Source organism: Netta rufina (genome assembly GCF_964035555.1).
Source record: "Netta rufina genome assembly, chromosome: 5".
NCBI lineage: Eukaryota > Metazoa > Chordata > Aves > Anseriformes > Anatidae > Netta > Netta rufina.
The window spans coordinates 54,854,228-54,877,098 of NC_140128.1; the positions used below are offsets into that span (position 1 = coordinate 54,854,228).

Below are 22,871 nucleotides of genomic sequence, written 5' to 3' on the forward strand. Positions count from 1 at the left end.
ACGCGATCAAAATGTCAGAGGGGTTTTTATTTATTTCCTCTGGAAGGTTCGTTGATTGAAATTCCAATAAACACAGGCTGACTCTAATCCTGTTGTCACAAAGTTGGGGCTGTAATCACTTCCTGCCCTTGAAAAAATGTGCAATTAGGCAGCACAGGAGGATGAATGACCCGGCCTGCCTGACAGGGCCGTCACCGCTCCAAGCACAGTGCTGCACATGGTGACAGGCACCCACCACCCCACAAAGCCCTCCCGCACCCACCCTGCCAGGCTGCAGCTCCTCGCCAGCCTCACCGAGCCTTTCCATGTCCTGGAAATGTGTAACTGAACCATGCAGGGTAGTTATAAAGCACGAGAGGTGCCTCAGTTGGGCCCTAGAAGCAGATGTGCAGTCAGGAAGGACAGGCAGGCCATGGGCGTCCACCCAACGCTTTGGTCCTGCCTTTAATGACGGATTACCACGATGCCCAACTGAGAGCCCACAGTGCTTCCTGGTGATTCAGCCTGCTCCTTCCTGGGCCTGTGACTCACACGCTCAGCACTGTGCCAGAAGCAATGCTCATGGCAATCAGAAACCTGCTCCTGCTCCCTCAGGTTCGCAGGCCATGGCATGGCATGGCATGGCATGGCTCTACAAAGCGTGGTAGTACCCACACAGGCCTGCACCGACTCACAGTCCCCAACCTGGACACGTCCCCAGCCTCACAAGCTTGTAGGTTATGCAACAAACCAGCCCCTTTTCTTGTTAAGCAAGAACCCCTTTTGGTGCCAGGAGATGAGGGGGAGAAACCGTGTTTGAACAGGACTGGCTGCTCAGAAAAGCACCAGCATGTCTGAGGTAGCAGAGCTTTTTCGCTTGTTTACACGGCCAGAGAAGAGCAGGACAGTAATGACCTAAATTAACACAATAGCAAAGGAGGGCCTTGAACCAAATCCAGCTCGGAGGTTGTGGCCAGCCCATAGATAACTAGAAAGAAAACTTGGTGTTTTCCCCAGAGGAACTGCCTATTTACATCTGAAAACAGCACAGACCTTGCCCAGAGGCTGGGACAAACAACTCCTTTCACTGCCCACTTCCCATGAAGCTTTCTGCTCTCTCTCCAAAGGAGCTGCTTTCCACAGCAGGAGGAAATTTCCAGAAAACTGAGGTATAAAAATGAATGCAAAACTCTGCTCCAGAGCCAGCTGTGAAACTCATATGAGATGAGCTCCCCATCCCACAGCCAGCACAGCAGGGAGGCTGCCGTGAGCCATGTCAGGCTGCACACGTCCTACAGCCCGAAAAGAGATGACACAAGGCCAAGTGCTGTCCCCTGCTCCTACTCTTGGGGCTTTCAACCTTGTTTTGAGAAGGGAGAGGCCGCATTTCCCCCAGGCAGGCTGCACCCAAAGCAGATCACAACCTTCGCATGTCTGGAGCGAGGGCAGCCCCCTCAGGTTTATGGGGGCTGGATCCCTGTGCCCAAGCCCACAGCCCCAGCCTGCCCCATGTCCATGCTCCGTGCTCCCATGGGCTAGGCAGGATGTCCTGACAGTGGGTCCTGGGTCATGGGGCAGGTTGCAATGCCATGTAACCTGCTAGGACACCGCATGGTGCAGCAGTCCCTTGTTACATGCAAGACTGTGTGAAACAAGGGAGGGAAAATGAAAATTTGGCAGGGAGGAACTTTCCTCCTCTACGCGCCGTGGTGCCACAGCCTGGAATAACCACCGGGACTCTGCTAAGCAGCAATCTCCAGGCAATTTTGAAGGAATGTCTTTCTGCCATACCCCAATCATCTTCCGCCTGGACTTTGCATAGATTAGGGTTTGGGCTGTGTGGTTTTCCTGCAGAAGCGCAGGAATTCTGTCTTCCATAGCTGCCGGGCATCTTCGTGCATCTGGCTGCGCAAGTCCCCAGAGCTCTCAAGGAGCTGTGATCGCAGATGCTGCCACATGGGAGGGAGAACCTCGTGTTTCTCACAGGGGGCCTGAGTGGAAGCAAAAAAAAAAAAAAAAAAAGCTGTGTATTAAATAGCACTTATCAGAGCACTTGCAAGAGTCAAATGGCAAAAACATCCCTCCTATTCACAGGGTCCTGAATGAAGCTGTATCAGTGTTTACATGTTGAAAATCTCCAGTTCCTCGGCTGCTCTGGCTAATGCAATCTGTGGGCCCACAGCTGTTGGCAGCATCCCTGTGTCTCTCTGCCCACACTAGTCAAACCTTCTCACTCCTCTTCTGGGAAGTCATTTCATGCTAACACCAAACAACCAGCAATAACAAGTTCCCAAGGTCCTCCCACCTGTGTCTACAGAAGGGACAAATATGCACAACTATTGCATGCCTGACTGGGAAAATGCAGGTGATTTTTAGGGGCTGGTGTACCTGCAGGTCGTGCCCAAGTGCACGGCCACAAAACAGAGGGGACAGGATGGAAGGGGACAGGATGGAGGGAGGAAGGTGACCTTCCTTTAAGCACATCCCTCCCGCAGTTCACTATTGCTGCTACCTGTGAGCCTGGCTGAGACTACCAACCTGTGCTGCACATATGCTTCCACCGCACTGCAGCACAGCCAGTTCTGGGATTTAGGGGCCTATTTACCCAGGGGATTTCAGCAAATAGCAGATTAAGTGATTTACAGTGTTTTAAAAACATGTTTCTGAGTATCTTTTCTAAAGCAAAGGTGGTGCTATGGGTAATTTCTTTAAAGGAGGGTGTACAAGTGGGTGGCTGATAGCCAGTTAATTATATCGGAACCAGTTTTCATTAGGAAGAGAACGTGTGCTTGCTTATTGTTTCTCTAATTGCTTTCTCTCCCGGCTAACAGGGTAACCTGCTGTCTGCTTGTGCCTGGAGGCCCCAGGTCAGAGCTCTGTGTAACTCATCCTTGATCTGCTAATGTGGGAACTATAAATAAATGGTGACACTGGAGAGCAGAGGAGGAGGTAGAAAGGGACTGTGTTTTCCAACCTGAGGTACTCAGTCTATTCAGCTTATCCAACAGAAGGTGACTGATAACAATCTGTAAATATTAACTGAGGAGGATTTCTGATATGAGAGGGCTCTGGCCTGGCAAAGATTAAACAAAATTATCTTACTCTGAGCTGAAGCTAGGCAAATTTGGACTAAAAAGAAGCTACAGATTATTTAAAGTGAAGCAAATGGCTGCTTGCTCTCCACTAAAAGCTATTTTTAAACCATGAGGACCTGCTTAGTTTCAAGATCTGATGCAGCTTGCCACCTAAAAAAAGTAATTTGTGAATGTGAAAGAATCACTTGGGAAACCCAAAGGACTGACGTAATGGCCTTTAAAGGTGCCTGGTGATTTGGAGATCTATGAACAGGACTGCAACACGCAGTACAGACTGCACATATAGAATGTATAGAAGAGGTTGCAGGTGCTCCAGATGAGCCCGGCAGTTCACGCTGAGGCAATTTAAGACATTACAGAGACAGCCATGCCTCTGACCTCTATCCCTTCTGCCTTCTGCACTTACCTCTAGTGCCAGCAGCACAGCACAGCCATCTGGGCAGGATGGAGCCCAGTTTGGTTAACAGAGCTCTCATAGAGAGGGGAAAGCTGTGGGGCTGATATATCCCTCCCCTCTGCACCAAGGACAGGAGCAGGGGAGACTCTGAGGGGAAAAGCCTTCTGAGTTCCCCTGCCAGGCACCAGCGCTTGCCTGGCTGACCCTGCACATGCACATATTGTCACGGGCTGGGAGGTAAAGGAGAGGATGCTGCAGAGGAGCACTGCTGCAGGGAGGCACAGGCAGAAGGGAAGAATGAGGAGGAAGAGCCCTGTCTTCTCCCTTGTCCTTGCTGTAACCTGAATCACACATCTGAGCATTCAGTTCCCCACACTGCCTACAGCGTGATGCTTCATGACGTGGAAATTTGCAGCTAGAAAGAGGGAAGTACAACCAGTGTATATAGCAACAAGGAGCTCAGGGAGGTGATGTAACAGCCATAGGCATTCCACCTCCCCATAAGTAGGAATGCCTTTGCCTATGCACGTATGCATGTTACCCACAAGCACACACACACCTACCTGTGTTAACAACAGAAGCAGCCACAGAGTCCATATTTTCTAGGTTTTACTTCTATATCTGCAAAAAGCAAGGTTGCTTCTGTTTCTGTTTCCCCACAATTATCGTGAAATGCCTTCAAGAGAGCAGCTCTGTCTTCTCGGCTGAGCGAGTCTTTGATGTCCAACACGGCACTCAGATGTTCTTCCCTTTTCCAAAGGATAAAAGGGCAGGTCAGTGAAAGAGTCAAGGAAAAAACCTTGCTTCCTATCACCTGGTATTTCTGGGCCAGACCAACACTTGGAAGATGCTCATAGTGCTTTTTGACACCCTTGGTATTATTTGTACTTGTATTATCTTTTCTCACCTGAAATGGAGTTACTTTTTGGTTATCTGAAGGGCTTTAGGATTTTTGTTCTACATAGCATTGCTTTGCAGAGCCAAGCCAAAACCTATTAATATGATTAACAACCAGGGCAAATGTATCCACAGCAAACACAGTTTTAAACCTACAGACATCCACTAAGATCAAGAACAGTGCATCTACTCACACCAGAATGCTCTCCACTAAGAATTGGATCAAAATAATATTATTCTATTTCCTTTGCACATACATATACATAGTAAGTATACACATATTTTTATAGTAAGAGAATACAAACTGTTCTGCTGCATCAGATAAATATCTTTTTAGCTCAATATTGCATCTTCCAAAGAAACAAATGCTTAGGAAAAGATTATAGAAAACAAGCCAAGCATAACATGATCTCTTTGTCTTTCTTTTTTTCATTTCTGGCAGTCTGCAGTTAAGGGACTTCCTTTGCTGGGGGTTATATCTTGACTGTCATGTCAAATAGACGCTGAGACAATTATCTACCACAAATTGTCTGCTCCCTGTTTGAAGCTATTCACACGTTTGGCCTTTAGAGAATCCTGTGACAGAGAGCTCTACACTGTAATCATGTTAACTTGAAAAATACAGTCACTAGCAGAAGACATCAGAGCTCAAGATGGATGTGATAAACAACAGAATTTGAAAGAAATGCAGTTAGCTAAAATCTCGTCTTCCTAATAAAAGTTGGCTTTCATTTCTGTTAACAGTTTCCTGAGAGAAATGGCAGTGTGTATTCTTGCTGAATGCACCTAGGATTATGTGGAAATAGTAATAGCTAGAAGAGGACTGGTGAAGTGTTCAACCAAAAGCCAAGTGCTTGGAAGTTACTAGTTAAGGATGGTCCTGAAATCTAGATTTGGCCCACACGTGCCAGTGCTGTAAAATGCACCAATGCAGCCTGCAAATTGTCCATTCAGCTAGCATTTTTCACAGTGTTTCTGCTTTGTTGATAGAAATTTCATCCATACTTCATCCATACTTTAAGGATGGACATTCCAACTGCAGTGGTTAATGTCTGGCAAAATTAAAAAACATGTTGTTGCATCTGCAAATAGGGAGCATTGAGCTCATTCAAAGGTAAGCATTGTGCCTGGCCCCAGCACTCTGCAAAGAGAAAATTTCACAGGACTGATATTGTTATAGATCTTCTGGTGGCAAATAATAATTCATAAACAAAATTAACCAACCTGTGAAACACCTTACCTTAGGTCGGGAAATTCTTTGAGAATGGGCAGCAGGGCTATTTTCATCCCCTCAGCATCGTAAGTTTGAATAAGTTCTAAAATTGCTTTTATGGGATCCTTGAGGGCACCAGCTGCGGAACCCTGGGGAGAGAAGCAGAGGTGGGTTCAGGACAAGGGAAGGAAAATACAGTGTTAAAAGGTGGCCTCACATCAGACTTGGGATCTCACTCCATGGATTAGGAGCTTTGCAGAACTGTCTGTGCATGTTTTCCCTCCTGGTTAAGAGAAAAGAAACCATGGGCTGCTTCCAGGGTGGCTCAGTGACTACCTGCAGCAGCACAGAATTACCTTCTGCAGTTCCTTTTCCAAAGCAGGCCTTTCCCTACATCTCCTGTCTTCTCTAAGCCTCTCTCACTCTTTGGGAAATGGTTTCCCTCCACAGATAAGTACAGCCCTGTAGCTGCATGACAACAAGCTCTGCTGGCCACCATCTGACAGTATTTCTGCTGCCCTGGAACAAGCCCAGGGGCAGAAAGTGACCTTGGTGAGTAGGTGAGGGGACACAGATCCTGTAGCAGAAAAACAACAGGAAGCAAGGCTGGACCCTGTGAGGGGTGTGAGCATGGATGGTAGATACTGCACCTGGCCAGCTCCCTCTAACGCAGAGCACATGGAAGAAGAAAAAAGCCTCATAAATCTAGCAAGAAATGCACATCATTTTTAGTAAAGCTGGAGAAAACAGAACGTGGATGAACTGCTGAGAGAGAGCTTCAGGTCTTGTTCACATTTTTCATTGGTGTGGTAATGCAATTAAATTGCTTCTCTGAATTATTGATGCCGTCACGTCAACAGAGACTCCGTGACAAAGCAAACCTGGAGAACGGGCTGCCAAACTAGGACAGAAGCAGCCCGGGTTGCCCTGATCTCCATGGGGCGTTAGAAACAGCAGGCTGGATTCTCCGTGCAGCTCATCTCTGCATTGAACATAAATCAAAAAAAAAAAAAGCAACAGTAATATGTGAAGACAGCCTTCTCTCTCTTCCTCCGCACTGCAGGCACACAGCATGTCTAGCTCTGCACAGTGCACAGGCTGTACTCAGCTCCTCATGCACGAGAACTGTAAGGCTTCATACTTGGCAAGCTCACTATTACAAAATGCTAATTAATTAGAAGGTGTCAGATTTTGTTAAGCATGATATAGACAGGAATGGTCCGAGGTAACCAGCGTGCAATCTAAAAAGACAAAGACAAAGTGTCTTGTCAGCAGCGTTTAGGTGCCTTTGACATGCACTGCTCTTAGGAAAGAAGCAAAGTGTTTCCTAATGTGTTCTGAGGACGGAGTGGAAGGAAGAGCCTGAAGAGAGGGCAGAGCAGGGCAGGGAGCAGGTGCAGCCTGTGCAGCAACTGCACAACAAATTCAGCCTGCAGAAGAGCACAGATTTTGCATGCGTAACCACGTACCTCATTTGACTGAGTATCAGGCTGTCCCCTGCAAATTGCTTAGGAATTTCCTCCCTGAGATTTTTAGTGCTTCTACATCAAGTAAGAAATGGGACAGAGCAGGGACACAAGGGGAACAGCACTAATGGAAGCAGACTTTTTTCACCAAAGCAGAACACGGGGTTTTCTTAGATAATTAGATTTCTCATATCTCGTTTACATTATAAAACCAGCTGTCCTTGCACATATCAACGACAGCTGATGCTGAGCACAACATTACTGGTAAACTTCAGAGTTAACATTAAAAAAATCCTCCTGCTGTTCCCAATGCCCTGATATCTCAAGGCACTGACGTGTCTGTGCTTGATCGCTCTAGGAAAGGCAGATTTGCAGCTAACAGCACCGGCAGCTTCCAGCTTTCTGCCATGAAACTAATGGATTAATTGTAATTAGCCTGAGAGTTTTTCAGAGGAGCCTACAAATTATCATTTTGATTTCATTTTATTACTTGGACAAAGTCAGAATTTCTGACAGCTGACTTGCAGCAGGTCTCATATGGGAGAAAATCGATTTCTAGTCCCTAGCACTTGAATTCATAAATCATCAGAATGAGTCAGAATTTGTGGAATTATTAAAACCAATATAGCCATGAGTTATTATTGGCTCTGTTACAACTAAGTCCTGTTACCAGACTGCCTTTGCAACCGTTACTGCAGTGCACAGTTCAGCTTTCCTATGAAGTGCCCGGGCACTCGCAGCCTGCACTTGCAGAAGAGCTGTGCCAGCGGGGTGCAGCCAGTCCTCCTGCTGGAGCAGCCGCAGAGCAGGCTGTTGGTGTTGCAGTGCCTGCCCTTGGAGAAGCAGGCAAAGCATGTGACAGCACGGTGTGCCAGCTACACAGGATTGTGAATTAAGTGAGGAGGCTTTCTTAGGCTTCCAAAATTGCTTCTGCAATTCAGTCCTAGCGTTTTTTCCACATTTTTTCTTCAAAGGTGTGGATATGCTTTACACCCTATCTATCCTTTTTGCAACACATCTTTACCTCGCAATGATGCGAGGTGTTCACCTCAACATGAAGATTCACTTCTCCCTGCAACCATGACCAACCACAACAGCATCGTGTTTCTACCCTTGTGGAAGAAAAAAAACAAAAACACACAGAAATGGCCATGCACTGATCAGCCCAGCTCTGCGAGGCTGGGCCAGAGGCTTCCATGGAAGGGCCTGCAGGGAGGAAGAGGCCAGAGGGACAGATAACAACACACATATCCCGTGTCCGAGGAGGGGTAGCCATATGGGGCAATCCACAGAGAAGGTGAAGCCCCAGAAGCTGTGGAGCAGCTGATTCAGTTCATCATCGCAGGCTCGAGGGAAAGCATGAGGGGGGAGCACAGCTCTTGGGATGTGCAGGCACATTGCTCTCCTGCATACACACGGCAAGGCACAAAGAGCTTGCCTGGGGGAGCTGACAGCTTTGGAGATATCTTACCAGCTTAGAGGAATGTGGCTCATTCTTATTTCAGTGTCAGGAGTGTGAATCTTGCCTGCTCCAGTCACACATTTCAAAACTATAAACTAACAGCTTCTGGCAGATCGGAAGGGCTGTCTTCCAGCACATCTGACTTTCATTTCTGTGAAGCTAAATGCCATTGTGGTAAGACCTCTTAAGATTTTCTTTTGCCTTCAGAGCCTTTTCCTCTTCTGGTACTGATCTGCATGACAGAGAGCATACCCATAACCATATCAAAGACTTACTAAGCACTCTTTAAAGATGGTTTGCAGTGTCCTGTGATCTTCTTCTATCTTGCTGACAATCCTCTTCCTCTGCTCAGAAGATGGTTTCCTGGAAGTGGTCAGGAGGGCTTGCACATATTCTGTAATAATGATGATGTTCACGGACTTGACGAGGGCCTGTTCCAGAGCAAAGAAGCCCAAATTAACTTCCCTGTACTGAGCAGGACAGCGAGCAAGCAGCAGACCATACCTATAGGATTCTGACTAATGTAGACAGGTTGCCCATGTAGACGGGTGTCCTGTTTCACTGCTTAAGTATCCTTTCAAAAAGCCTGGTCTAACACATGCAGTATGTGGATGACACTGAAGAGTGCGGAGACATCCAAACAAAAGCAATGGGACCAGGTGGCAGAGCCAGAGGTCACACTCATGCTCCAGAGCAGCAAATAACACTTAGCTTGGCCCCGAGCTAACCATCACATAGCTTTGGGATGGACTGCAAAGCAAGATCCAGCCTCCCTGGAGCATCCCTGCTAGACACATCTCGGGGCCATACCCCTGGGCACACAGCTGTGGTTGGGCACAGAGAAGTCCTGGGAGCACTTCTGAGCCACACACAACCTGCTAAGAAACCTCATTGCTAAGGCCGTGCAGTAACTGAAGAGGGAGGCAGAGCAAATGTCTCTAAGGGGAGATGGGCTGCTGCACAGAAAAGCCATTTTCATTAGCAGTGGAAATCAGACCAGTTTTAGGCTGCGGTCCAAGGGTACAGGAAATCCCCAGCCCTGCCCAAAACAGACAAAGCAAGGGACAGACAGCTCTGGTGTAGCGCTCCACCACTGAGCTGCTGCTTACCGCAGCACTAATGTGACACAACGTCCAGGGACAGGCCCTGAGCAACATCAGAATGGCTCCCAATTTTTCTGTTCCATTACATTTTTCAGCATTTCAAAACGTTAATTAAAATCAGCACTAACAAAAAGCCTGCAGACCTCAGAGGATAAAAGAAGGGGAGCCAATGCCTAGTGCTCCATATACAGCACAGCAGCAGTGAATTCAAACTCTGTGCACAAGGAGATACTCCAGGTACCAATCTTCCTAAGGGCCAGACTCTAGCATGTTGTGAGACACTAGACAAATTGTTTAGGCTACCATAAAAGTGAAAAATGTAGGTACTCTGTGCAGTTGTACTTTGCTAACCCTGACTGATTTACATGTAACTCTACCCGAGAGACTACATCCTCTGGGGATGTGGACTTTTCACCAATCCATGGGACCCTTCTACCAAAGGGATAAATGTGCCTTACTACCAAAGTTGAAGCACATTAAAAACTGTCAGGATTCCCAATATAATGCTACTGGGGCAATGGCGGTGTCAGGCAACCCGATGTTCCCACATTCCGTTTCCCCCTTCCTTCATGTCTTGGTTTCTCTGCTGAGATTACAGAAATGTCCTAGCTGTCCTGGTGAAGTAGATATCCAACCCTGAGGAACTGGACTGAGGCCACTAGATCTTGAAAAGCCCTTTTAATGATAGACAAAATGGTAGTTTGGATTAATGTGGAAATACTGTGTAATTTGGAAGTTCATGGACTAGTTTTAGTAATTTGCTGAATAATATCTCATTCCTACTTTCTTACTTATTTCTTTATTGTTATTTCTTACCTCATATATGTCTGTTTTTTTCTTCCCAAATGCCAAAAAGCTTTGCTTTAAGGATTCAAGGATGTGGTTGAAACCACTGTCACATTTTTTGAAGTGATTCTTCAGTGTTTCCTGAGGAAAAGGGACAGACAGAGTCAAAGAGTGCACATGTGGAGACACCACACAGGCTACAGACGTGGATTACTCTGCTTCCGCTCTTTCTGCTCTCAGAAGCAGACTCCTCCGCAAGCTGCAGCATCCTGTTCCTTCATGTCAAAGAAAAGCAAAAACATGAAAGACAGCAACAATTCAAAATCAGGAAAGATGTATTAAGTTCTCAAGCCCAAACTTAGAAGATCTAAAATCATGAAAAATGGGTAGCAGTAGCTCTAATCCTGGGTAAAACGTATCTGTGTGATATTAGCTCTGAATTATCGCTGCTCCAGGAAGACACCCAGCTGCAGGGGATGAATAGGCAACAAGTGGAGCTCAATCCTTGGGGTCTGGGTCCCCAGGGGAAGCATGGGGTACCTATTTCTAGCACAACAGTAAATACTACAAACAAGTGGAACTGGAAAAGATGAAGCTGTCAATATGCAGCTTCAGACAAGGCAGAGGAGGGTATTGGCCTGAAGATCAAACCATGTTTTAATCCTTTCCAAATCAGGGCACGAAAGTGAAGGGGATGCTTGCCCAGCAGTATGAAAATATTCAGTGCTGATATGGGTCTCCCATACCTTGACTTTAGAAGTGACTGTCTGCAGAAAATGCTCTGTAACCTCATCTTCCATCCTGTATAGAAATCCTTTCACCTTAGCATCCTGACCAGTGCTGGCACTGCAAATGTATGTTAGCTTACACCAGGCAGTTCTGTAGCAAAAACAAAAAGGGATATGGAAACAATTGATTACATCACATCAGGCTGTTCTCTCAGATCAAAACTCTTCCCACTACAACCATCGTGACTGTCTGGATGTTTGGATATTTGGCATGTGCTGGGGTGTAGGGCAAGCACAGGGTCTCAGTGACCCACAGATACCTACACGTAGTTTGGACAGCCCACATTAAGATGCTGTCACAAGGACATGAAAGCTCAAGTGCATAAAAATGCCACTTGTACCCATCACTAGTGAGCTTAGATGAGTAAAAGTGCTGGGATTTTCAAAAAATGAGAAGGCGTTAAGTGGCCTTGACAAAGAGAGGGTTGGTGAGCATCCTGTATGCCTTTGACACCCTTCAAATACAAGACGAACAATTACATCCCATCAGAACAGTCTTCAAGTCAGCAAAACCTTGCTAAAATGATCACCAATTTGAAACCAGACATTTTACTTTCTGGAAAAGCTCATCGTGTAACTTCATTTTCAGTATCTCTGTGAAGAATTACATAAAAGAGTCTCATCAGTACTCAGTTAGGGATCCAGCAGCAGCAATGTGCACATACATCAAACAAAACAGCTACCGAGGCTCAAGGCAGCGTTCCAGTGTCGAGGAAGCGCTGTGCATATGGTGGATCTGGGTGTTTTGCTGACTCCAGAGATCCTCAGATAATTTTACACAGGAAGAACAGAAGCAACCTTGTTTTCTCCATTGCTGCAAGCACTTCTGAAATTAGCTTGTAGGTGCAAACAGCCTCCCCCAGCCTTCTGTGCTTTATTGCTTCCCTCCTTCCTAACAGCCCTGGGGAAAGCCTGGTGCGTTCGGCAGGGTTTCATTCAGCAAAGCACTTAAGACTGGGCTTACCTTGAAGTACGTAAACACAAGTCTCAGCGCAACATTTACGAGGCTTTCCTAACGAGGGAGAATCGGGCATGGGAAGGGAACCACAGCACAGCACCCGGTGGGGCTGGCTAGGATGACGTCCCCACAGAAAATTCAGAAAATTAACTTTGCCTCCTGTGGCACTGGGGTCTGGTTTCTAACCTGAGAATGCAGCAGTTCTCGAGGATCCGTAAGCTGCTGGAGATCCCAGGGCAGTCATCAATCTGGAGAAAGTTTCTTACTTCATTTTCGTAGCTAAATTAAAAAAGAAAGACATCTTTTTAGGCTGGTATGATCTGTAACACATCTGGCAGCCAACAGGAGAAGTATTCTGTGGTTACTTGTATTCTTGCTGCACATGGTTTCAGTCACTGAGAGGGGACCTCGAGCAGGACAAAGATGGTCTCTGTCCTGCCCAGCTGGTGAGGAAAGAGAGCACAGAGATGGGATGGGGACAGCCCTTGAGCTGCCTGGGTGCCACTTCCATGGATTAAGAAGCAGGAGATTTGTCTTATCATTGCTGTTGCTGCAACACTTGCTTCTGGGAAGCAATTCGGGCTTTGCTGATAAAGTTGCAGAACAGTAAAAGCCTCAGCGTGCATGCACAACCCACATCTATTGACCACTTCCTCACAGCTTCAGGCTCACAAACGGCTCCTGGACAATTCTGATTTACAGGAATTTCCTTCCCATTATAATGTACAGAGCAAAGATCTTAAATCTCATCTCATTCTGAAACGCTTCATCTACAACCAGCAGCATTTATTAGCATTTACTGCCTTGCATGATACAAAGGGAGGGAGAGGCCTAAGACTAAAATGCAGACGAAGGGAGCCAGAAGAAATGGTGAGAAGGCAGGGGATGAAAACAAGGCGGGTGTCTTCTGAGAGCAGAGCTCTCCCCCTTACAGGGAGCCAGGAGAAAATACCATGCCTGGGAAGCACAGGCAGGGTAGGAAGGGCCATGCCTGGCCATCGGGCATGTAAATAGCACCCCCTTACCTCTGCAGGAAGCTCAGGCACTCCTCCAGGCACACAGCTTCCACCTTCTCGCTTAGGCTCTCGCTGATGTGCTGGGCAGCCTCCATCTTCTCTCTGAATATCTGTGGATTCAAGGCAGGAGAGGAGAACGGGCCAAAGCTATTTTTTCCTTATACAGTGAGCAGGGATGCTTCCCATTCTTTGCTCTGCTGCAAATCCCTCTGCCTGCTAGGGAACAACTTCTTTTTCAGTTTTGCGTGACTGGAAGTATTTTTAGGAGCCTGCTTTTAACGCCTGATCCTACAACTTTGCTACCACTGCTTTTGCTGCAGGGAGCAGGGTGGTGTAAAGTCCTGTGCTCAGAAGAAAGTCTATCCCTACAAACACTCTCTGCCATGTCCAGCATTGCAGCTCACAGCACAACAAGATCTGCTGCCCGTGGGGACACCTGTGGGTCTGTGCACCTCTCCCTCACAGATAAATTTGGGTGCAGCCACCAGAAAAGGTTAGGCAGCCCAAACGGTGTGCCCAGGGCCTCTGTGGGGGATGTCTGAACAAGGCAGGTGCCAGGTGCCCAGCTCCAGCCCTCAGGCCTGGCACAGGCTTTAAGCCCCGCGGTGCCTGTCTCGCCCCTCTGGCCCCATCCAGTGGCCCAGGTGCCTGCAGCATTGGGGCTGTGCCAGACAGCCCCAAACCCATCCCACGGCGGGCAGGCTCGAGCAGGTGGCAGCTTAACGCCATCCATTAGTTGCTCCGTGGAAACAAAAGCTTGCAAGGGGAAGAGAGCCAGATGGATAAAGGCAGCCAGATGGACTTGTGTGCCGTGCTCTCCCGATGCTCTGGGAAGCATCAGCGCAAGACAAAGGGTGGCTCACATTGGGAATGTATTTTTCCACTGCTCACAACAGATGTAAAAGTTCACCAAAAGGGACGGGATAAAACACAGCTCCCCAAAGTGTCAGGAAACCACAGATGATGAGTTTCCACATCACCTTGTTCGTTTGCTATCTGATCTTTAGGTGTCAGCCTGCGAAAATTGAGGAGGCGGTAATTTCATAATGGTTGCCAATTTATCCAAGCTTTTTCATGACCTGCTCCAGATCATTCGAAACTGCCAGCTACGTACACAACACAGCAAAGCCACCTGTGCTGAGACATGGCCAGATGTTGGAGATACGAGGATGATATCCACAACATATCAGCCGATCCGAGGGCCGTGTCAGCTGGCCCCGACCTCCATCTAGCATCACTTGAGTCCACACGTAAACTCCAGGATTTATCTGAAGCCTCCTGCAGGTCTTGATCCAAATGCCCCCTGTTCATAAATCTGCAGTATGCTTCTGCGATGCCCTTTGAGCAGCCAATTTCGTTATGCTCTGGAGTCATCCCTCGCACTGCCTAACCAGGCGGGGCAGCAGGGAACACACTGCCTGCCTTTGCACTGCCAGATGAGGGGATCTGCCACAACCCAGCAGTTCTCTCTTGTTTTATAAGCACTCTGCTGCAGTGCAGAATTCACAGAGGGCAGACTGACTAACTTACACCACCACTTTCCTCAGGGTTAAGTGGAAATCCAGGTGTAAATGTAGCTTCAGCATGAACCAGCTAATCTCAGGTTCATCCTTTCCTTAGTTAGTTTAGGTTTCCTTACACATGCACAAGAGAAAAACAGGTTTGAGGGTAAAGAGATGGAGTTTAAATATGGCAGCTAACTTGCAAGCTTGTTACACACTGAGCTAGACCAGGACAAGCAAAACTGGATCTTGCCAAATACCTACAGAGTTGTGAGCAACAACGTGACTGCCCCAAAGGGTGTGAGCTTTTCAATTACCCCCCAGCTTACCTGAACAACTGCAGCATCTGCACAAGGGGTTTTCCCAATCTCAAAAGCATCTTCCAGGGCTTTCCCTACTTCCTTCTAGATACATATACATATTAAAAAAAAAAAAAAAAAGTAGTTGAGATGTTGAGATACAATGGTATTTATAACGAGTTAGGTTTCCCAGCCTCTCGTTATGCATTTGGACTAGATGAATTTCTGCCTCCGTTTTTTGGCCGTCTCATTTAACCCAAAGCTTGGCGATTTTCCAGCTGACCTAATAACATTGTTCTGCTTTGTTCTGCGTTGTTTGTTTGAGTTTAAAAGATTTGCAGCTTCCTTTCATCCCTGTGTCAGCTCGGGTTATCTACAGCTTTCCCTAGTTAGCTTAGCTCAAATGAAGGCACCCACACAGCAAAACAACATTTAGACACAGCGCTGCACTGCCAGCTACTGCAGCTGAGATTTTTCCACCCTTCCTAGCTCCAGCCAGCACCCACATGAACCAGCCAGTACTAATTAAAAGCATTCCTTCACTTGAGCCAGGGACGTGTGAGTGCAAATAGGAGTCGGGTTAGTGTTTAGAGCTACTGTCACAGAGAGATGAGCTCCATGAGGCTGCAGGATGGGAAATTTCCCAAGACTTGGCTGGCTTGTGTTATTTTGAATAGACTATAAAAACAAAACTAATGCTGCAGAGAAAGGGCTCATTGCTTAAAACACGATCTGACCTTCATAGAAGCTTTAAACTCAAAAGCCAGGCTCATTTACTCATTCATTTCTGCATCTTTTGCCAAAGAAATAGAAAGAATGTAAAGTCTGACATTCCCCTTGCGTCTTTGTTCTTTTCTGGCTGATGAATTAGGAAATTTGTGACTGTCACTTAAGAATTTCATCAAAAGTATATTCAAAACAACTGCTCTGCCATATTCATTGAAAAAGCATTAAACAAAGGCAAACAAGCAGTTGTAAACAACCGAAGGAAAATTCCTTTCTTCCCGAGCGCTGCTATCACCTGACTGTGATCAATTGTGTCAACGCGATGTGCTGAGATAACAGATACCAGCCGGGCTGCACAAACATTTCTAGCCTGCCCCACTGCAAAGCGAAATGCGTCAGTTAAAGCCAACACGGAGGTCTTGTTCCATAAGGGGACAAAGCACACATTTAGTTAATCTCTGCAAGGCAATGACTTGTTGAGACAGATCAGGTCATGTCAGAATTAGCACAAGGTTGCCCATTTTTAGCCCTTGTGGTGAAACTGGTAACCCAGAGCTCCAGCATGGAGGGGACCAAAACTTCTAATGTAACAAGCAGGCCCATAAATAACCTCCAGCTTCTTCCTCGTCCTCCCTTTCTGACCAAGATGTGGTACCTCGTGCCGTAAAAGCTTCAGGTCCACGGACGGCCAGCCCATCAGTGTTAAAGGCCCAGCCAGCTGCTGCCTCTCGGAAAACACATGGGACTGGGTTGTAATTTCAGCATCTCTCATCTGTCAAATCACTACTTTTTTAAAAACATGCAAGAATTTAACATCCTTGTGACCTATGCCTCGTTACCAAATGTCAGAATTGGCTAAGATGTTCAACACGTGTGGGAGCACACCACTGACAAACCAGCAGGCAGAACTACTGCACGGCCTTGTTCATTTGGTCCTGCCATCTCTGCTTTTAGGCAGAACCAGTTTTGAGCTGAGGCCACAGAAGCAGGGGACAGAAGTTCATTTTCCACCTCTCAGTATTAAAATAAACCCTGATGTCTCACTGGAAGGTTTGCCCCTTGCTCATGCCACATTCCCCAACACATAAGGATGGGGCTGAACATCAACCCCGTCTATGGCACCATAATTTTGGGTTCACCAGCTTTGCACCCTTGAAGGCATGCAGGCCCCTTGCCCTAGAGGTGTCACTGCTGAGGTGACACTGCCTGTACCCAGAGCTGGCCACGTTCCCCACGAGGAGGTTTGGAAGTTGTTTGGAAACCCACATGGCATTTGAGCAGCCAGCACCCTCTGATGTGGTCACAGCTTTCATCACTTCTGCTGAAAATGCTTTTAGTTTGCACAGGTCCGGGGCTGGCACTCCCCGTGACAAAGCCAGTTATTCACAGGCAAAGGAGGCTATTTCTTATTCTGCTCAGACTCTTCCCATTTAGAAAAATGTCATCCATTGAAGTGGCAAGCCCAGCATTGTATGATTTACAGTCACAGTTACACATTATGATCACTCAGAGATAACTCAGGGTATTTGCTCAATGTCAGCTCCCTATGCATTTGGAGTAATGAGGTGTCGAACTATCCTGGAAAAAGAAATTGAGGAATAAAGAAGGCTTTATAAGCAATGCCGCTGAGCTGAGAGAAAAGACAAGCACTGTTTTTCCATATGAAGTGAGCTCAGGTCCACAAAAGACTGAAATTCTTCATCAGTGTTAGTCAGTAGCTTGGAGGCTTTGTCAGTGACTCAGTGGCATGCTCTGAGATAACCTCACCGGCACTACCCCAGTGTAGTCATTTCCTTCACTGAAATACGTGCTAAAAACAGCCCTTGAGAACATGCGGTCTTCCCCCGGGGTAATAATTTGAAACAGCTCATGGATGCTTAATGTCAAACACTGAAAGCAGTAGGTTTTAAGCATATTGTCACCAGCTGGTGCCTCTACTCCCATGTTTATGAAAACCTTAGTGGGAAATAGACTTGAGGAGAATCTCTGCAGCTTAGAGCCTTCCCCCTCAGGTGATTCAGCAGTTTGCCATGGAGTTTCCCTTCCTTTGCTCAGGGAGGGGGGGGCAGGGAGGAATAGAAAGGGAAAGTGAAAGAGAAGATGCCTGTGGTAACTTCTGGTGTTGCATTTGTAGGCTTTGAATCTAAAAGGCCCTGCTGAAATTTCCAGACACCATGGTTTCCTCTGGAACTCCCCACGGTTGTAACACATCTCCCCTGCTTTGCTGGTGCACCACGTGCCTAGAGGCTCCTCAGAGGGGGAGATTTGCTGAGAAAAGGAGATGCTGCAGCCCCTGAACTGGAGTCATCTGTGGGACTGCAAGGCAGGATGCCTGGCTCAGCCCTTACAGAAGGGCTGTGCCCCCTGTGCACCAGCTGCATGTTTTTTTCTTGTGCTGGGCTTGGGAGATAATCCTTGTTATAACCTCAGTGGTGCCAGTCTAGCAGGCTGGAGAGGGCTGCGAGGGGGTGAGTACAGGCAAAGTGGGGTAAAACTACTGAGCTCTTACCCGGGTGACTGCAAGTAACTTTTCCTCTGTCTTCAAAATGATCCACACGAGACTCTGTACATCAAGGGCAAGGCTGTGCTGGGAGGTCTGCCTGGGTCTCAGGCACGTCCCGCTGCCGCTGCGTGCAGAAAACAAGAGCTCAGCTTCCCAGTGACTCGCAGCCCTTCTCCCACCTGGCACCCTGCTCTGTGCCCCTGGCTCACCCTGCACACAGCAAACATCCAGCAGTGTTTGCAGCACTGGAGCAGCCCCAACATGGCCGAACATCTCTTTCATACCCTTTTGCTGACTATGATTTTTTTGCTGTTTCTTTTCCTTCTTCCTATATTTGCTGCCCAAATTATGCTTTTTACCCTCTGTTTCCCTCTCTCCTTCCCTCTCCCGCTGCTGAATTCCTTCTTGGGCTTGGGCAGAGCTATGCAAGCCCACTTCCAGACATGCACAAATTTACAAGTGTAAGATATTCCACTTGAATAGAAAGTGGTCTATAGTAAAAAGCACCTATAGATGAGGATAATTGCATCTACACATGAGCATTAACTAAGGTTGTAACTGTATTCAGGAGGAGAGTCCAAATTGTTAAGACTGTTGTTATTTTTCCTAAAGTCAGTCTGGCATCTCTTCTCATTTCCATTTTCTTCACTGTCTTCTGACCCTAACACACTCACAGGCTGCTCTTGCCTTTTTTTTTTTTTTCTTGAAGAAATCCAGCATTTGCATAACACATTTTTTCCTGTCTCTGAACCTTTCTTTATATATTTAAATTAATTAGTTATTCACCTCCAATTTCATGTAAGTTTTTGATATTTCATCAATCTGTTAATCTTATCCAAAGCCAAAATTTTACCATTTTAAACCCGTAAAAGTAGCAGTAGAAGGGATGCATCCTGGCCTCATGTCTCCCATGTCTCTAAGGACAACAAGCACCAATGTGTACCCATCACCTGTCCCAATCCTGCAGAAGCTGGTTAGGGGAAGAGCCCATCTGATGAACTGATTATCTGCTGCCCAGGTGTTTATGGTGCAATTAATACAAGGAACAGAGAAGCTCTAGATGGGGATGGAAGCAGCCAAACAAGCCAAAGCACTGAAAACTAGTAGGGAATCAGTAGATCAGAGCTGTTAAGTAGCAAAGTAACCATGAACACAGAGAATGAAACACCTCATCTACCATTGCAAAACAAAAAGAAATCACAAGAAAGCAAAGTAGCTCCAGGCTTCAATGACACCTGCAGGAATTCTCGGTGGAAAGCTTTGAATTTGCATTGGGCCAGAAGGTCCCAGATATGCTGCTTTTCAGATCACGGAGTAAGCCACAACCATTTTCCCAAACTTGCGTACGAATTAAATGATCTGCTGTATTTTTTCCTGTGGCCTGAGTGCAGGAAATATGGAAAGAACTGGTCAGACTACAAGCCAGATAAAACAGCGAGTGAGCCAAGGAGACAACAAAAGAAGCCCACAGAGCATAATGCTGACATCAAGGCAAAAGTAAATTATTCTGGAGTAAATGGAGCATTCTGGAGCTTGCTAAAAAAGGCTTAATAGGAGAAAAGAAATTCCTGTCAGCTTGCTCAGGAAAGGAGGGCTCTGTGCACATGTCCAACAGAAGTCCAGCAGAGAAATTGTATCTGCATACATCAGGGAAACCCCTGCGTCCAGTACAAGGGATTTAGACAGAGGCAGCAGTACAACTAAAAAGCTTCTGGTCCTGAAAAAAAAAACAGGAGAAAGAATAGGCACTGGGCAAATCTAAACCCAGCAAGATCTGTCTGGTTTTATGCCCTGAAAATCACTGCATTAACAGGAAACAGGGATTGTGCTCAGAACTGAAGAATAGAGAGACACAGAAAACCTGTAGAGGAAAGATAGTCCTTCAGACATACCTTTTGTACATCTTAAGGCACCATTCATAAACCACAAGACATTGGCTGAAGGTGCAGTGCTTATTGTCAGTAAGGGTGGACAGGTGAGAGGACAGAGAGGCATGGCAGCACTGGGCATAGGTGACAAGCAGTCCTGCTTCCCTGAAGAAACCGCTTTTGTGTTCCAGGTTGGGAAGAAATGTTGTTTCCAGCTGACTCAGGTGCTGCTTTAGTGCAGCCTCATCAGTGTTACTCGTGGGAACAAAGCGGGGAATCTGGGCTGCCATGTACTGCGTCAGTTTCTCCTCTAGATCTTTCTTCCAGAAGTTTGGGTGCCAGGTGGAGACGGACTCCATCTCCTGGTCATGGCCAAGCCACTCCTCTTCCTTCTGCTTCTTCCACTCCAGTGATTCACCCACCGACTGCAGCGGCTCCAGGAGCACCCTGTCACTTCCAAGGAGGGTTTCTCCCACCACAGCCCACATTCGTTCGGCCAGCAGCATATAAAGTGACTCAGACTTCCCCACAGCATCGCTTCCAGAATGCTCCAGATCAGAAATACAATTACAAGCTTGAAAAAATTTTCCTTGCTCAATGAATTCACAGACGGTTTCCTCTGCAACAGAGAGAGCAACAGCTCAGCTTGATGTTTGTTCACTTCTCTATAGGACCCATCGCTTTAATATCCATATATTGAAGTATATAGTTCACAGGTATCCCAGAAAGCCTCAGAATCTATAAAAAAATCACCTCCCTTACTTAAGGCTTAGCACTTGCACCTCTCACTTTCCTCAAGGCAAGCACTCTTTCTCTCTTCCTTTCTCCTTGGGGCTATCTAAGCCTGCAGACACATCTTCTGCATCTTTCTGTGACCATCCCAGATCCTCCTGTGGGCAATGCGGGTTTATGAACATCAGTCTTTCATTAAGGAAAGTACATCTGGGCCAGAACAAAAGCATTACAGAAAGGACATCTTCTGAAGGAGCACACAGCTGAAAGTCAAGCCCAGCAGGAACCCTGGCAGGACAACGTGCTGCAAAGTCTCTTGTAAGGCCTCTCCCTCCTGCTCACAGCCTCCCACAGACGCACAATGTGTCACTTGTAGCAATGCAGACCAGGGCCCTCTCTTTACCAAGGCTCTTGAACTAGGCCAAATAGCTGCGTGCACTATTTTGTCCAGAGGTGAAAATCAAAATTCGGGCTGTCTGCACTGCATTAGCAATGGGAATTCACGACTTTGGTGTCTGCAAGAAGCCGTGGCGACCGAGCCACTGCTCTGATCACCAGGCACACTGACAAGACAGTGAATCTTTAAAGTTCAGGAGATGAAATGAGAAGTTTTTCACTGCTGCTTGCTTCCAAAGCATGTAACCGTCACACTCAATCCGCCACTAAGAGTTAAACTAATCTCATAACAGCTGCACAAGGCAGTAGTTTCTTTTCCTGTGCCTTTTACAGATGATGAAGCTGAGTAACAAAGTGTTAACAAGGTTTCCCAAAAGACAACTGGAGCAGAGCCCAGAAGAAAACTTAAATTTGATGAGGACCCATGGAAAGTTAAGCCAGGACAGAAGCAGTGAGACACTGCAATCAACTCAGGATACAGCTTTGGGTGTGCTTAAAGCAAAGCATGATAAAGCATTAGCTTCAATTATCTTTCACACGTATCCTAACTTTCTTCTGTGAAATAACATACCTGTGTAGTTAGAATTAAATTAAACAGGGCTGAAGGGAGGAACATGACACAAAACGGGGATGGGGTTAATGCAAGGATCTCCAGCAAATAAATGGGGAAGCTGCTCAGCAGGGGGCTTGCAAGCTGCACTCACCCTGCCTCAACACATGCAACACATGGAAAATGTTTTCTTGTACAATTAAGCCATGTACAACCCACCTCCCCCTACCCATCTGTGGAAGAACAGCACAGTCACACCCTACAGGGTACAAGTCAGACGTACATCATCCTTTTTAGAAGATGCATCAGGAGTCTTTGCAGGGATAATCTAGGAATGGCAAAGAGAAATACTTGAGAAACACAGAAATTTCAGAGGAAAAAATGTACAGCTGAAAAAGGACAACAAATTAGTTGAAGGATGGTTAGGAGAACACTTGTATCAGCTATTCCAGAAACTAAAGAAAACAAGAGTCTGCAGAGCTGGAGGAGGCTGAGAAGGTCTAGGACTGGAGACAGAGATATCTTCAAGGTTACCTGCAGGCGTCTCTCCCTCCGCTTCCTTCCTGTTTGTTCCCATCTTCAGCAAATTCCCAGCCACATGTTCACTTTCAGCCTTCTTTGCTGCTATCTCTTTCCCACTAGCCACAGCCTTTAGTAATTTGCCTGCCACAGTTTTTAGTTTTCTTTTTCTCTTTGTTTCCAGCTTCTTTCTTTCCTCATGCCCAGCCTTAGGAAGCATCCTTGCATTTTCACCTGCCCCTTTCTCCCACTTGTCTCTTCCTGTGAAGGTCCCCCAGGAATACATCATCTTCCTCATGATCCAAGCAGATCCAGATACTGAAAATACTGTCAGAGAAGAGCGTTAGCAACTCCCCTGTGCAAGGTGATGTTTCAGGTAAAAGTTTAGCGGCTACTTCCCAGAGAAGTCATTTATCCCCAGATTTTTTTCTCTGGGCAGCTACAACCTTCGACCGCCTTCTAAGAAAGCTAACCTGTTTCCTGCCCATGATGAGTGAGGAAATTTTTATAGGCTGCCAGCCCTGTTATGTAATCTTTCTGTTCTAGGAAAATAATGTCAAAAACCTCATACACGATCTAACCACCAGCAATGGGGGAAAGCCAGTGGAATTTTAAT

At 46.6% G+C, this 22,871-nt stretch overlaps 1 protein-coding gene across 1 annotated transcript; it reads right to left on the bottom strand.

The window, feature by feature from the left end:
• Positions 1 to 4,039: 4,039 nt before the first annotated feature.
• LOC311210212 (exocyst complex component 3-like) lies at positions 4,040 to 22,553 on the bottom strand (the record flags this gene model as incomplete). The annotated part of the gene is made up of 11 exons (XM_084288002.1): positions 4,040 to 4,220; positions 5,609 to 5,730; positions 8,785 to 8,940; positions 10,429 to 10,539; positions 11,145 to 11,277; positions 12,331 to 12,423; positions 13,170 to 13,270; positions 14,992 to 15,066; positions 18,197 to 18,314; positions 20,083 to 20,677; positions 22,490 to 22,553. The coding sequence occupies 11 exons, from the start codon at positions 22,551 to 22,553 to the stop codon at positions 4,040 to 4,042; spliced, it is 1,749 nt and encodes a 582-aa protein (XP_084144128.1).
• Between the last annotated feature and the right edge of the window lie 318 nt (positions 22,554 to 22,871).